Source organism: Bubalus kerabau, chromosome 5, assembly GCF_029407905.1.
Source record: "Bubalus kerabau isolate K-KA32 ecotype Philippines breed swamp buffalo chromosome 5, PCC_UOA_SB_1v2, whole genome shotgun sequence".
Classification (NCBI taxonomy): Eukaryota; Metazoa; Chordata; class Mammalia; order Artiodactyla; family Bovidae; genus Bubalus; species Bubalus kerabau.
Window position 1 is genome coordinate 80674249 of NC_073628.1, and position 12472 is coordinate 80686720.

General features: G+C 46.1%; 1 protein-coding gene across 1 annotated transcript in view; it reads right to left on the bottom strand.

The window, feature by feature from the left end:
* SUSD4 (sushi domain containing 4) overlaps nucleotides 1–12472 on the bottom strand; it is a 131844-nt gene that overhangs the window by 19501 nt on the left and 99871 nt on the right. Inside the window, exon 5 of the mRNA XM_055581959.1 lies at nucleotides 9823–10011. Coding sequence (XP_055437934.1) covers nucleotides 9823–10011 — 189 coding nt within the window. The remainder of the gene's footprint in view (nucleotides 1–9822; nucleotides 10012–12472) is intronic.

Genomic DNA, 12472 nt, shown 5'->3' on the forward strand with positions numbered 1-12472 from the left:
CGGGGAGATAGTGAAGGACAGGGAAGCCATGGGGTTGCAAAGAGTCAGACACGACGTAGCGAATGAACAACAGCAATAAGAGGCAGAAGGAAGACACAAGGGGCATCTATTTCTTCTCAAGTCAAGGCAAGGTGTGGGTTGAGTTGTGTTGCCCCAAAAGTTTTGTTGAAGTCCTAATCCCAGGTACATATAAATATAACTTAATTTGGAAATTGGGTGTATAGCAGATGTAATCAAGTTAAGATGAGGTCATGTTACAGTAGGTGGGACCTTAAGACAATATGATAGGCATCCTTATGATAGGAGAAGAGACACACAGAAGGAAGATATATGAAGACAACCTCATAGGGGGAGCACACGTGATGACAGAGGCAGAGATGGGAATGGTGTTGCTATAAGCCAAGGGATGGCAAGGCCACCTCTAGAAGGAAGAATTCTACCTCGAGTCTCCAAAGGACCATGGTCCTGTCAGCACTAGGGATTTTGGACTTCTAGCCCCCAGAACCATGAGGAAGACACTTAAGTCCCCAGCCTTTGCTATGTTGTGGGAGCTAGTACAGCATGCTTCTATCCTTGGCCTGGGAGGAAGTGGCCAAGCCCTTGGGCCAGGTCCACAGGGAAAGGACCAGGGACAACAGGAGGGTTTGCTGGCTAATGTCAGAATGTCTCACAGAAATAATTAGACACCAAGGAGCCTGGCGGGTGGCAGTCCGTAGGGTCGCACAGAGTCGGACACAACCGAAGTGACTCAGCACACACACAAAGGGTCCTATTATATGTGAGTTTAGTCATGGTTGTCTATAGAATTCTTGACTTCCCAGCGTCTGATAAATTTACTTTTCTTTTCAATTCAAAAACTTTTCCCTCGCAATAAGATATTTATGGCAGGAAAATACAGATTGATGTCGGCACAGTTGTTTGCCTGTGATCTCCTGAGCTAAGGACTAGTTTTAAAATCTGAAATCCAGTATAATTGGCTTCGTTCTAAAATTCCAGCTGTTTCCGCCTTCAGCTGTTTCCACCTCCTTAATGCCTGTACCTATTATATCCCTTCCCATGAGTGGAGCAGACGGTGGTAGAAAATGCATTAGGTTCTCACCTATCGAAGAAGAAACTGGCCAGAATATGAGAAAATCCTAGACTTTTCTGCAGGACCCCCAGGGAGGAAGAAGAGAGATCTGATGATCAGATCTCCACTAAGGGCTTTAACTTTAGGGAAAACTGGACACAGTTTAGAGTCGGACACCATCTTTTCCCCTGGTAGCTCGGTGGTGAAGAATCCACCTGCCAATGCATGAGATGTGGGTTTGATCCCTGGGTCTGGAAGATCCCTTGGAGAAGGAAATGGCACGCCCCTCCAGTCTTCTTGCTTAGGAAATCCCATGGACAGAGGAGCCTGGTGGTTTTCAGTCCATAGGGCTGCAAAGAGTCAGACACGACTTAGCAACAAAGCAACAACAACCATCTTTTTGTAAAAACAAACTCCCAAACAACCAAAAACCCTCCTGTACAAAACCACCAGTACAGAAGGAGAAAATGATTGCCAACACAGGTATTATGTTACAGGTTCTACGCGCCACACCCCCCCAAAAAAAGAAGAATGACCTAAGACACTAAGAGATGTAAAGGTATGACTATTCTACCTGCCAGTCATCCCAAGTGTCTACTCACTTTAGGGAGAAGAGTGAAATTTGATAGTCACTTGTGAAGAAAAGGGGGGCTGGGGGCAGACACTGGGGAGGAATGACCCCCAAATCACCCTGCCAAATACTTCCCAGTGACTCTTCGGTCTGCAAAAGGCAGGGAGTGACTGAAGGGATTTATTACCTTCTGTGTTGCACCTGATTGCAAGAGGTTTTATTACCATGAAATACAAGTCATCTAAGTTTCCAGAGAGGAAAGAAGGAAATAAATCCTGTCTGGAGCAGGGACAGAGAAGATATTCTCGAGTTTAAGGACAAACACCAAGATTTTCCCATTTGTATCGGCCCATCTATTTTCTGAGTGTGATGAAGTCACCCTCCTGCCACGAGCGAGCAGCTCAAACCACTCGCTGCAGCTTTGTCGTTGCTTAGCTGTGTGGTCCTTTCACTGACCTGACATTTAAACATCACAAAATAAAGAACTCTGCTTGCACGCCTGTGAGCTTTCCAAAAATATGAGGAGACTATAAGGCAAAGCAGAAATACATTTTAGTGAGAACCATGAACTCAGTGACTGAAAGAGACTTGTCCCCACACCCTTGCCCCCTAGAATGCATCCTAGCCTGCAAAACAGGGGTGAAAGATCTCAGATATCCCAGCCATGCGAAGGTGGGGAATTCAGACCAGTTCAGAACCGTGAGCCCGGGAGAAGCCTGTGTGTAGGATTCTTGTTTTATATGAGTGGCTTCCCCTACAGAAAATTTGCAGCATCCTTACTGACACAGTCTGACAAAGGGCTTCGATAGAGCCACAGCATAAGCGGGCTTCCGATGATCCAACCCCACCCCTGTGCCTTGCACCCAGGACACATTTCCATAAAGACTGGAATGATGGTGCCTGGCATCAGATCCACTGCTTCCCCTGGGGCCTGCACCTGCCCCAGGACAGGCTTTCTGCCTGGGTGAGAGCTGAGGGGTGGGGGCCTTGGAGAAGATAGACCAGAGCCCCTCTGCTGGGACCCCAGCTCTGAACGTGAGAGTGTGGTGGGGGAGGGGTAGCCGAGTCCTCCATTGATGATCTCGTCTTTCCTTGATTTGGTGGGAGACACCAATCCAGAACTCTTGCCCCCTTTGCTCCTCTTTGGTAGGAAGAGGAGAATCACTTCTCTTCTTTGACATCAGTGTAAAATCTCTGCAATTGAATGAGGTGAAAAAAAAAAAAATCTCAGGAGCCCCGGAGAGCTGGAGGGTTGATGGTTACATGTTTCCAAGGAGATTAAAAGGAAGGGAAAGTGCCTGATGGAGTCTGCCGAGGGGCTACGGGCCTGGAGAGAGAGGGTGGTGGGGGCAGTCCAGGGCTATGTATCAGATCAGGAGTCTTACAATTCAAGAGAAAAAGAGCCTATAATGTAATAGCTGGGAAGCCTGAGAACTTGGTTCCACTTGAAAAACAGGAACAAGGTCTCTTGGTTTCCTTAGGACAGAACGATCAGTGTTTCTGGATTCAATATAGAAGGAAAAAAAAAAAGGAAAGAATAATGAAGCTTCTTGATACCACAGCACAATCTACTCTTGAGTACAAGGAGACGTGTGCCCGAGAAGAGGAAGATGCTAGAGTGGCAATTACTGCTTGTGTAAAGAAAAGAGACAGAGGAGAATTAAGCACAGTGAGCCCTGAGAAGCTCTGGTAGGACACGCAGGCGGCTATTTTTTGGTAATCACTCCGCTGTAATGTATGAACAGTACATGGAAAAGGTATTAGGGTAATTTACTATTGCTTGTGAACAATAAATTACCAAGGCTGCTTGCTATTTTGCATCTCCCTCTAATAAAAAACCCCGTGAGGGTCACAGGCAAGGTGGCTGTAATACAAACATTGCCAGATACGGGAGTTTTCACAGTCGGGAACCAGGAGAGGTGATGCACTCACATATGTGCCCAGATGGCAGAAGATGGTTCTCGGGTCACAAGGTGACCTCCATGTGGCTTTGGGCAGGGTTTCTCCCCAGCTAATGTCACATGACAGAGGTTGTTCAGTCCCTAAGTTGTGTCCAACTCTTTTGCGACCCTCATGGACTATAGCAGGTCAGGCGTCCCTGTCCTTCACTATCTCCCAGAGTTTGCTCAAACTCACGTCCATTGAATTGATAGCCATCCAACCATCTTATCCTCTGTCCTCCCCTTCTCCTCCTGCCTTCAATCTTTCCCAGCATCAAAGTCTTTTCCAATGTGTCGGCTCTTCGCCTCAGGTGGCCAAAGTATTGGAGACGGGGGAGGACCTGCGATTTTCCTCTTTTCCAGGTCCGGGAAGCACAGCTCTGTGGTTGCGTGTCTGACTATGGTTTACGGGATGACACAGTAATAGGTGATCTCACCACGGATAGTAATTTACTGCAGCCTTCTTCAGACCAGGCCAGGACTCCTTTCTGTGCTTTGAATTTTCTTTTTGTAGAATGGAAACCACCTTGGCACAGGGTGGACTGTGATTATTCCTTGGAATGTTATCCACCCAGGATAAGACACAGGGCAGGTCTTATCTGAGGAGGCCTGGGCTCCTCCACCGTCTTTCTTGTTTCTACACAGGATTCGTTTAAAGTCCCGAGGCACTTCTGAGTGAAGGCAGGGCTCCTAAAGGGGGAGATGCTTACTGCTGCTTCTTGTCCCAGAAAGAGGGTTTGACTCTGGAGGAAAGGACATTGCAAAGGCCAAGGGCCACTCTGGAGCTGGAATCCCTCTCCATCCAACCTGGCTTTGAGTTTTTATCCCAAACTGGAACCTTTCAAGTTATTTCATATTTGGCCAAACAAGGCTTTTCTGTTTCTTATTTCTCCTTCTTTTCTTATGTAAGGATGCCGACCTAAAAGAAACCCTGAGCAATAGAAGGTTCTCCGGAAATAATGTTGTTGCCTTCCTTGTAACTATATCTGAAACTGATTAAGCTTCCATCTCTGACCACTTGAGCAGTGAAATGGATGGTAAGGGGCAGGCCTGGGGAACTGGTTTGGGCATTCTGAGTTTGGGAACAGGTTGGATTTAAAAAGAAAATGTTTTGTTTTGGATATTCAGGTTTGCTTTGAAAGGTCAGCATTGGGGAAGCTCCCACCTAAGTCATAGTGAATGAAATCAATCTCCTCCTATTCTCCACCTTCAAACCACTGGGCCAGCATACTCCGCACACACATTAATGCATGTTGCCTTGGCTAATGAGCTCTACAGAGCTTCAAAATGCATGGTCCTTGCGGATAAGTGAAATATGTAGACCCTTTCTCTTTTCCCAAAGCCAAGACACACACACACACACACACACACACACATGATTCTGTTTGATCTTCAGGGAAAAGAACCCCAAAACTCATAAACCTCAGATAGAAATTTTCATTTTACAATTGCAATACCACCTATCAGAACTTCCCTTCCACCCTTTCCAAAGCAGAAGCATGCACCGGCCCCCTGGGAAAGCTAGCTGCGGGCATACTCGGTGCCATCTGTGATGACGCTCATCTCCAGGGAATGGGATTTGTCATCTTAGTCTCCCCATTAAACTGTAAGCTCTTCACAGTAAGGAATGATATTCTTTTCTTTCTTTATAATTCCCCAGAGCCCAATTTGGTGTTTCTCTGTGCCCACCAGGTGTTCAATAAACACTGCTGACAATGTAAACCGAGTTCTTAGCACTTACAGATGAGAAATTGCCCACACTCACTGTCATAGTTTTTTTTTAAAGATTGCCTGGATTCAGTGTGTGTGTGTGTGTGTGTGTGCATGTATGTATGTGTGAAAGAGAGAGAGATGAGAGCCTCAGAGATGAAGATGGCCTAAGAATGGAAAACATTAAGATACACAGAGATAAGGAAAGGCACGCATACCTACAGTGAGACAGACCAGAACTCAGACGCCCAAAGGGCTCCTTCCAGGCTCACAATTATATATTCATGTATTTTAAAATGATGTAGCCACATTCTGGTCCAAAATATTATGATTTCAGGTGTTTTTCCCTCCCCACCCAAAACCTGGCTGTGGGAAAACAGACATAAGCTGGGAACTACAGCCCAGACCTTGAAACACATCACCCACAACTTCCTCCTGGGCCTTGGAATCCTTGCCACCCTTGGTGAAGCTGCCAGAGCTTTTCCTTTCAAATTATAAAGTCCTTCATGAAGCCAGACCTCAATGATGGGATTGCTGACGCTGAGTGTGACAGCTGCCACGTGACACTGGGACCAGCAAAGCCTGCTCCATGTCACTAGAGCGGGGAGGCACCACGAGGTAGAAAAGCCCCGCCCAGAACTGGAGGTGTGGAAGTCAGGCCCTGACACCCTTCGAGGTGTCAGTCTCTAGGTCTGCGAAAGAGGACACAATCCCTGAGCAGCCCCGAGGCTGAAGTGAGGCTCTGCTCTAATGGGGTGACCAGTGGGCACTTGGGGGAGCAGTGGGGAGGGCTCTCTGCCCCCTGGTGGGCAGCAGGGTCTCCTTTGGACTAGTTCTACAGGGAGGCCAACTGGACCAGAAGGACAAACCCCTTGCTATGTGATCACTCTTCTGAATTTTTTGACGCTTTAAAAAAATAGCTGTAAGAATTGTAAAGAAATCAGAACAAACTGGATAATGCATAATCAGATAATGTACCTTGGTGATGAAGAGCATGAGCTTTGGAATGGCAAAGATCCACGTTTGAGTCCCCATTCCCCCACTTGGGAGCCGTGTGACCGTGGGTGAGTTACTGAATCTTTAGAAACCTGGGTCTGCTCATCAGTAAAATGGGATTAAAAATAGTATTTGTCAGGACTTTACTGGTTGCCCAGTGGCTAGGACTCTAAGTTCCCAGTGCATGGAGGGGGCCTGGGTTTCAATCCCCAGTCAGGAAACTATATCCCTCACATGGCAACAAAAATCAAAGATCCTGGGTGCCACAACTAAGACCCTGGAGCAGCTGAATAAATAAATATTTAAGAAAAAAAAAAGTACTTGTCTCACAAAGGCAATAGGAGGACTAAATGAGATACCGTGTCAAACATTCTGACACATAGTAAGCTTTCAAGATTCACAGCAATTCTTATCACTGCTTAATATTTCCTCCTATTATCTGGGATTCATGTTAATACAAACACAGATACAAGTATGCCAGTAACTTCCAGAAAAGAATAACGGAAGCAGAGGTCAGAGAGGAGGGAGGTTGGAAGACATTATGCTGCTGGCTTTGAAGGTGGAGGAAAAAAGTTTGCAAATAACCAAAACTGAATCTGAACGACCAAAACAATGTTACAGTGTAAATGCATAAAGACCTGGGTACTTCATTCACAGCCAGGCCCAGAGTCTCCTTTATTGTGACTCTGTACACAATTCTAAGAGCAATAATAATGATGGACACTTGATTGACCACCTACCATGTATCCAGCCCTTCATTAAAAGAGTTACATTTGTTATCACACTGGACCCTCATAGTCTTCATAGTCCCACAAGTATAATCATCTCCCCCACTTTATAAACAAGGACATAGAGACTGATAGAAGCTAAGTGACTTGCCCTGAGTCAAACTAATTACGTTGGAGACTCAGGATATGAACTCAGCCAGTCGGATGGTAATTAACACTGTAATCAACAGCCCACAGCACCTCCATGACCATCCTGGTGATCCCATCTTCAGGCTGGTGGCAGCTTAGGAAAAAAACTCCAGGGGTCGAGGAAGCGGCAGTGACAGGCACACTGACACGTGATGGATTGATGGATTAGTAGGGAGACAAGATAGGGAAGGGGATAAAAAAGTTCACGGAGAAAGGCTTCCCCAGCCCAGCTGTGCAGACCTGGTCACTTCAGGGGTCAGACAGCCTAATATTTCAAAGTCCCCAAGAGTGTCATGATCTCACAGCACAGTGCAATCATTTTCATTCTGCCATCAAGAAAAAAGAAGGGGGTGATGTATTAATGAGGTGGGTAGATTCCCTTGGATAGTGCATCTATGTTGAATACCCTTTGACAATTTGCATAAACAAGGCACAGCCCTTGAATAAGATGACACACAACTCAAGTAAGAGTTATAGAAACTCTAATACCCAGATGTATCTGGATATGCTTTTCATGAATCCTTACATTTTATTTTAACACACTGCTTAACTTAACCCAGTTCCTATCAAGTCTTGGGACAAAAAGTCCATTAGTCCACTCTGCATCTCTCAGAATCATGCCTTTGGTGCCTTTAGCCAGGGTACCATTTAAAGGTCTCACAAACTAATTGCATCAGATAATTGAAAGAAACATGTATTTATTGAAAATAAAGATATAAAGACTTCTTTATTATGGAGGAAAAAACGGTATTAGGTGGCTTTCTTGTCATAGGCAGCTGTCACCTGGACTTTTAGTGTCCCCCTCCATCAGGCTGGCAGAGGAAAAGGAAACAGGTTTTAAGCCATGAGACTCATTTCCAATCAGAAGTCAGTCACAGCCTCCCGTTCATAACCTTAACTCTTTGCCCCTTAAAGTGAGAGTTTGTTTTATGCCTATTCACATTATATTCCCTAAGCTCCAGAGAAACTGCTTTCAAAGTCCCCAAATAAAGCTTAGAATATGACGGTTTGAAAGACATTTAAACCAAACTTGAAAAGATTTGAAGACAGGCATTTCAAATGGATATAATCGTAACATGATATCTTTAATAACTAGTCCTCTAGTTCTGGTTATCTGAGCAGGGAGAAACCTCCAGGAACCAGAAAAGCCTGCATTCTTCGGCAGCCTGTGCTCACCTCACCTGCCAGCGGTGGTTCCCTGTGGAAACAGAGGGGATGACCTTCTCCCTCTAGGCTAGGGTTGCCAGATTTCACAAATGAAAATATAGGACACTGAGTTATCGCTGAAGTTCCGATAAACAAAAATTACAAAGAGTAATTGTTGTCCATAAGTAAGGGCCACCCAATACTTGGGACATGTTCATATTAAACAATTATTTGTTGTTTATCTGAAATTCAGATTTAACTGGATTTTGGTACTTTATCTGACATCTCTATCAGTGGGCTCTGATCCCCTAGGAGATTTAGGGTGGGTGGGAAGTAGGGGTGAGTGGGGGCTCCACTTACCAGCCTAGGAGAACAGGACCACTGATGGCCCAGGCTGGCAACCTCATTTCTCCAAACACCAGGCGCCCCTCCCTTTCATCTCTTCTCCCTTCCCCTTCAAGGAGGCTCCCTGGCTCCAGCCAACCCACTCTAATTCATGGTCTTCCTTAGGAGATACCGCTGATCACTGCCCTCCACCGCCAACACACCTCCCATCTTAACCTCATCCTACACTGAGGTACGTGCGTAGAGATGGTGCTTGTAAGAACTTCCTGGTTTCTACGTTCTATTCTGTTTTGATTTGTTTCCCAAGAAAAGCTACAGATGGGTTTTGGAGGGGTTCCTGATTAGAGATTTCCTTTCATTTTTTTCCTCTTCCCATATTTCTCCATTTTTTCTTCCCCCTCCTGCCCACTGTATTCAGATGCCAAGAAGTAAATTCAGTCATAATCTCAAGACCTGAATTAAAGTGAAAGCTGAGCCAGCAGGCCCAACTTGCCTAGGAAGTTTTTAAAACTCTGCAATCACAGACGCTGGCTTGATTCTGGCAATGGATGCTTTGACTCCCGCACCCCTCCCTCCACCTCCATGGCCACTATGTCATACTACTGATTAGTGGTCTTTAAGTGAACCACACTCAAAAATAAACACATATATTTAACCAAAACGAGCAGGAAAGATCTCTTGGTTTCAGGCTTCCAAGTGTGTGCTTGCAGCAAAACATTTATAGCCAAGCCATAAAACGCATGGAAATAGGAAGAAACATTGACACAACAATAAAACGAGGGGTGAGATTAACGATGCCATAATACAATCTGTTTTCGTTTGATGCAAAGAAATTAATTTTTGAAGACATCTCATTTAACTTTGCAATATTTTGCAGTTTAACCTTTGACGCTTGAAACTTTTCTCTTTCATCCCCTTTAAGCCTAAGGACGGGGGAAGCCAGTTTTATGTCTGGCTGTTTCGTGGCAGATGACCAGGCTTGCTGCCTCTGCTCAGGACCGAGGCAAGCAATGTGTACTCAGGGAACAAAAGTTATTGCTGATTGTAATTTCTCAGCTCTTCACCTCCTATGGAAACCTCCACTTTAATAAGCCAAAATTCAACTTCCACAAGGATAAGATGTGTTACCTTCCAGAGCAAGGCACCGGGGTGGGCTGGACGACCAGATAAGGTTGTGCAAGCATTCAAGATACTCTGACCCCTCAAGTTTGAATCCAGGGAAGCAGTGATAGGAGATGACAGTTCCCACTGGGAAGGAGGTCTGGAACTCGGAGATGTTCACGTAGCCATTAGAAGAGGCAAGTGGTCTCAGACAGCCTGTGATGTGGGGAAGACAAGGGTAAGTAACTTTATGATGCTACCTTCATATACCTGAAAGACAAAGCGCTATACATCTTTTGGATTCCCCCGCTGTACACGTGGCACAGCCTCTGAGGACTGTGCACCTTGTATGCTCAGACCTCCTTATCTCTGTATTTACTCTCTTTCTAAAGCAGGCATTTGCTTTTATAGTTGCAAGTGGCTCCAAGAGGGTCAGACAAGTAGGGAAGAAGTAAAGGAAGGTGTGGCTAAGGCTCAGGACCGCTTGGCTGGTGGTCCCAGCCCTGGCTGCTCATTACAATCACCTGAGGAAATTTTTAAAACCACCAATAGCTGGCTCTGTGCCCGAGGCTGATGCACAGCCTGGGCACCCCTATCTTTTTTTAAAGCTCCCCAAGTAACCTTCAAGTGGCCATCAGGGCTGAGAACAACTAACGTGCCACAGAAACAAGAGACATTCCAACCGTTTCAGCAGGTGGTGGCTTGAGAATGTGTGTGTGTTAGTCTCTCAGTCATGTCTGACTCTTTGTGGCCCATGGACTGAGCCTGCCAACCTCCTCTGTCCATGGAATTCTCCAGGCCAGAACACTGGAGTGGGTTGCCATTCATTTTTCTAGGGGATCTTTCTGACCCAGGCATCAAACCTGGGTCTCCTGCATTGCAGGCAGATTCTTTACCATCTGAGCCACCAATGTTGGGATGCAAACTGGATTCCAGGGCAACAACTGATTGAATTGACACCTGCCTGACACATTGCAAGGAAAATTTTGAAAAATGCAGCTGCGTTTTAGGTGAACTAGGAAAGTAGCGTGTAGGGCAGTGGTTCTCAAACTTGAGAGCTACCCACAGAGACGGCTGGTATGGGACAGACGCTGGGCCCCACCCCCAGAGCTGCTGGTTCGCTGGGTCCACGCGGAGCTCAAGCATCGGCACTGCTAAAGGTTTGCAGGTGCTGCCACTGTGGCTGCTGCGGGGGGCACCGGCCTTTGTGCAGACCTGCTACAGCGAGTCTGTGCACAGAGTTCTGTGTGCCGCCTGAGTGTGCATGAGACCTGGATGCCTCCTTCTGTAAATCAGTAGCTGCCTTTTTGTCCTGAAGCCTGTGCAGCCCAGTGGAACATTCCCCGTGGTACAGCATCCCTCTTGGTGTGGCATCCGCTGTGATCATGGAGTTTCTTATTGGCTTCAGCAGTTTCACTGGAGGGAATAATGAGAGCTGCAGAGCTGGTGCTCTTCCCAGAGAGAACTAATTGTGTGTGAAGTAAATAACGGATAATGGGAATATCTACTTTCCCTTCCAATCACCAAGTACAAATTATATCACGCACGCACAGCAGCGAGTGATGGAATTCCTCTCCTAAGCTGACTTTGTGGCATATTACAAGTGATAGAGAGGCTCTGTGTTGAGTGAACTGCTTGGGTCAGTGCCCCAGGATGTGACATCCATATCAGGGCAGGACCAGAGTGAATGAGAGGGTACAGAATCCTGGAGGTATTCACTCTGGGGCTGTGCCAGTGTCAACCTGCCCCACTGCAGCCTGGTGTCCTGGAGCCCTGAAGACCCCATAGACCCCACAGATCCCTGCCCGGAACCAGCCACACTCACAATGGACCAGATCATAAACACGTGGTGTTAGGACATTCTTTCTGGCAGTCCTGACAGCCTTAAATGATTTTTTTTTTAATTTTTTAAAAATTAGTTTTTGGCTGACCACACAGCATGTGAGATCTTTGTTCCCCAACCAGGGATCAAAACTGTAGCCCCTGTATTGGAAGTGCAGAGTCTTAACCACTGAAGTTCCAAATAATTTTTTTTCTTTTTCTTTTTTTGAGCTGAAAACTGACAGTGTTCATGGCAAAAGAGAAATGGGGGGAGGGAAGCTTGCAATCAGGAATAAACAGGATCAGTAACCAAGGGGGGGAAAAAAAAAGATAAGCAAATCAACACAAACAGGGAAGGTGTTAGAACTCCTGAGCAGGGTTCAAATGAGTGAGCACATTTGGGTGCCCATTCCCCCTCCTGGGGAGGAGTGCAGTTCTAAGCTACCCACGTGGTTAACTGCATCCCCTAAGTAAAATAACTGACTCTGACCCACAGGGAGAAGGAAGCATCTCCTAAAACACAAAGTCCCTGGGTGGGGGGGAATGGCCTTGGGACAGTCCCCCATCCAACCCCAAAAGGAGTGGAAGTGGGGGTTGTAACATGTGCAGCTAATCAGAGAAGGAAAGCTACGCCACTTTTGGTCTCTGACAGCCTGTCCTAAAAATACAGTAGAAAACTGGCTTCGACTCAATAGGTGAATGTAATTTCTATTTGCACTTTGAGATAATAGAGAGAAGGCTCCTCAGGCTTTAACCCCTGGATCTATAGGTGCAAATAAAAATTACAGGATGAAATGTCACTCGAAGGGCCAATTATATTCCCCCCAGAGACTCCAGAGGTGTCAGACTCTCTACA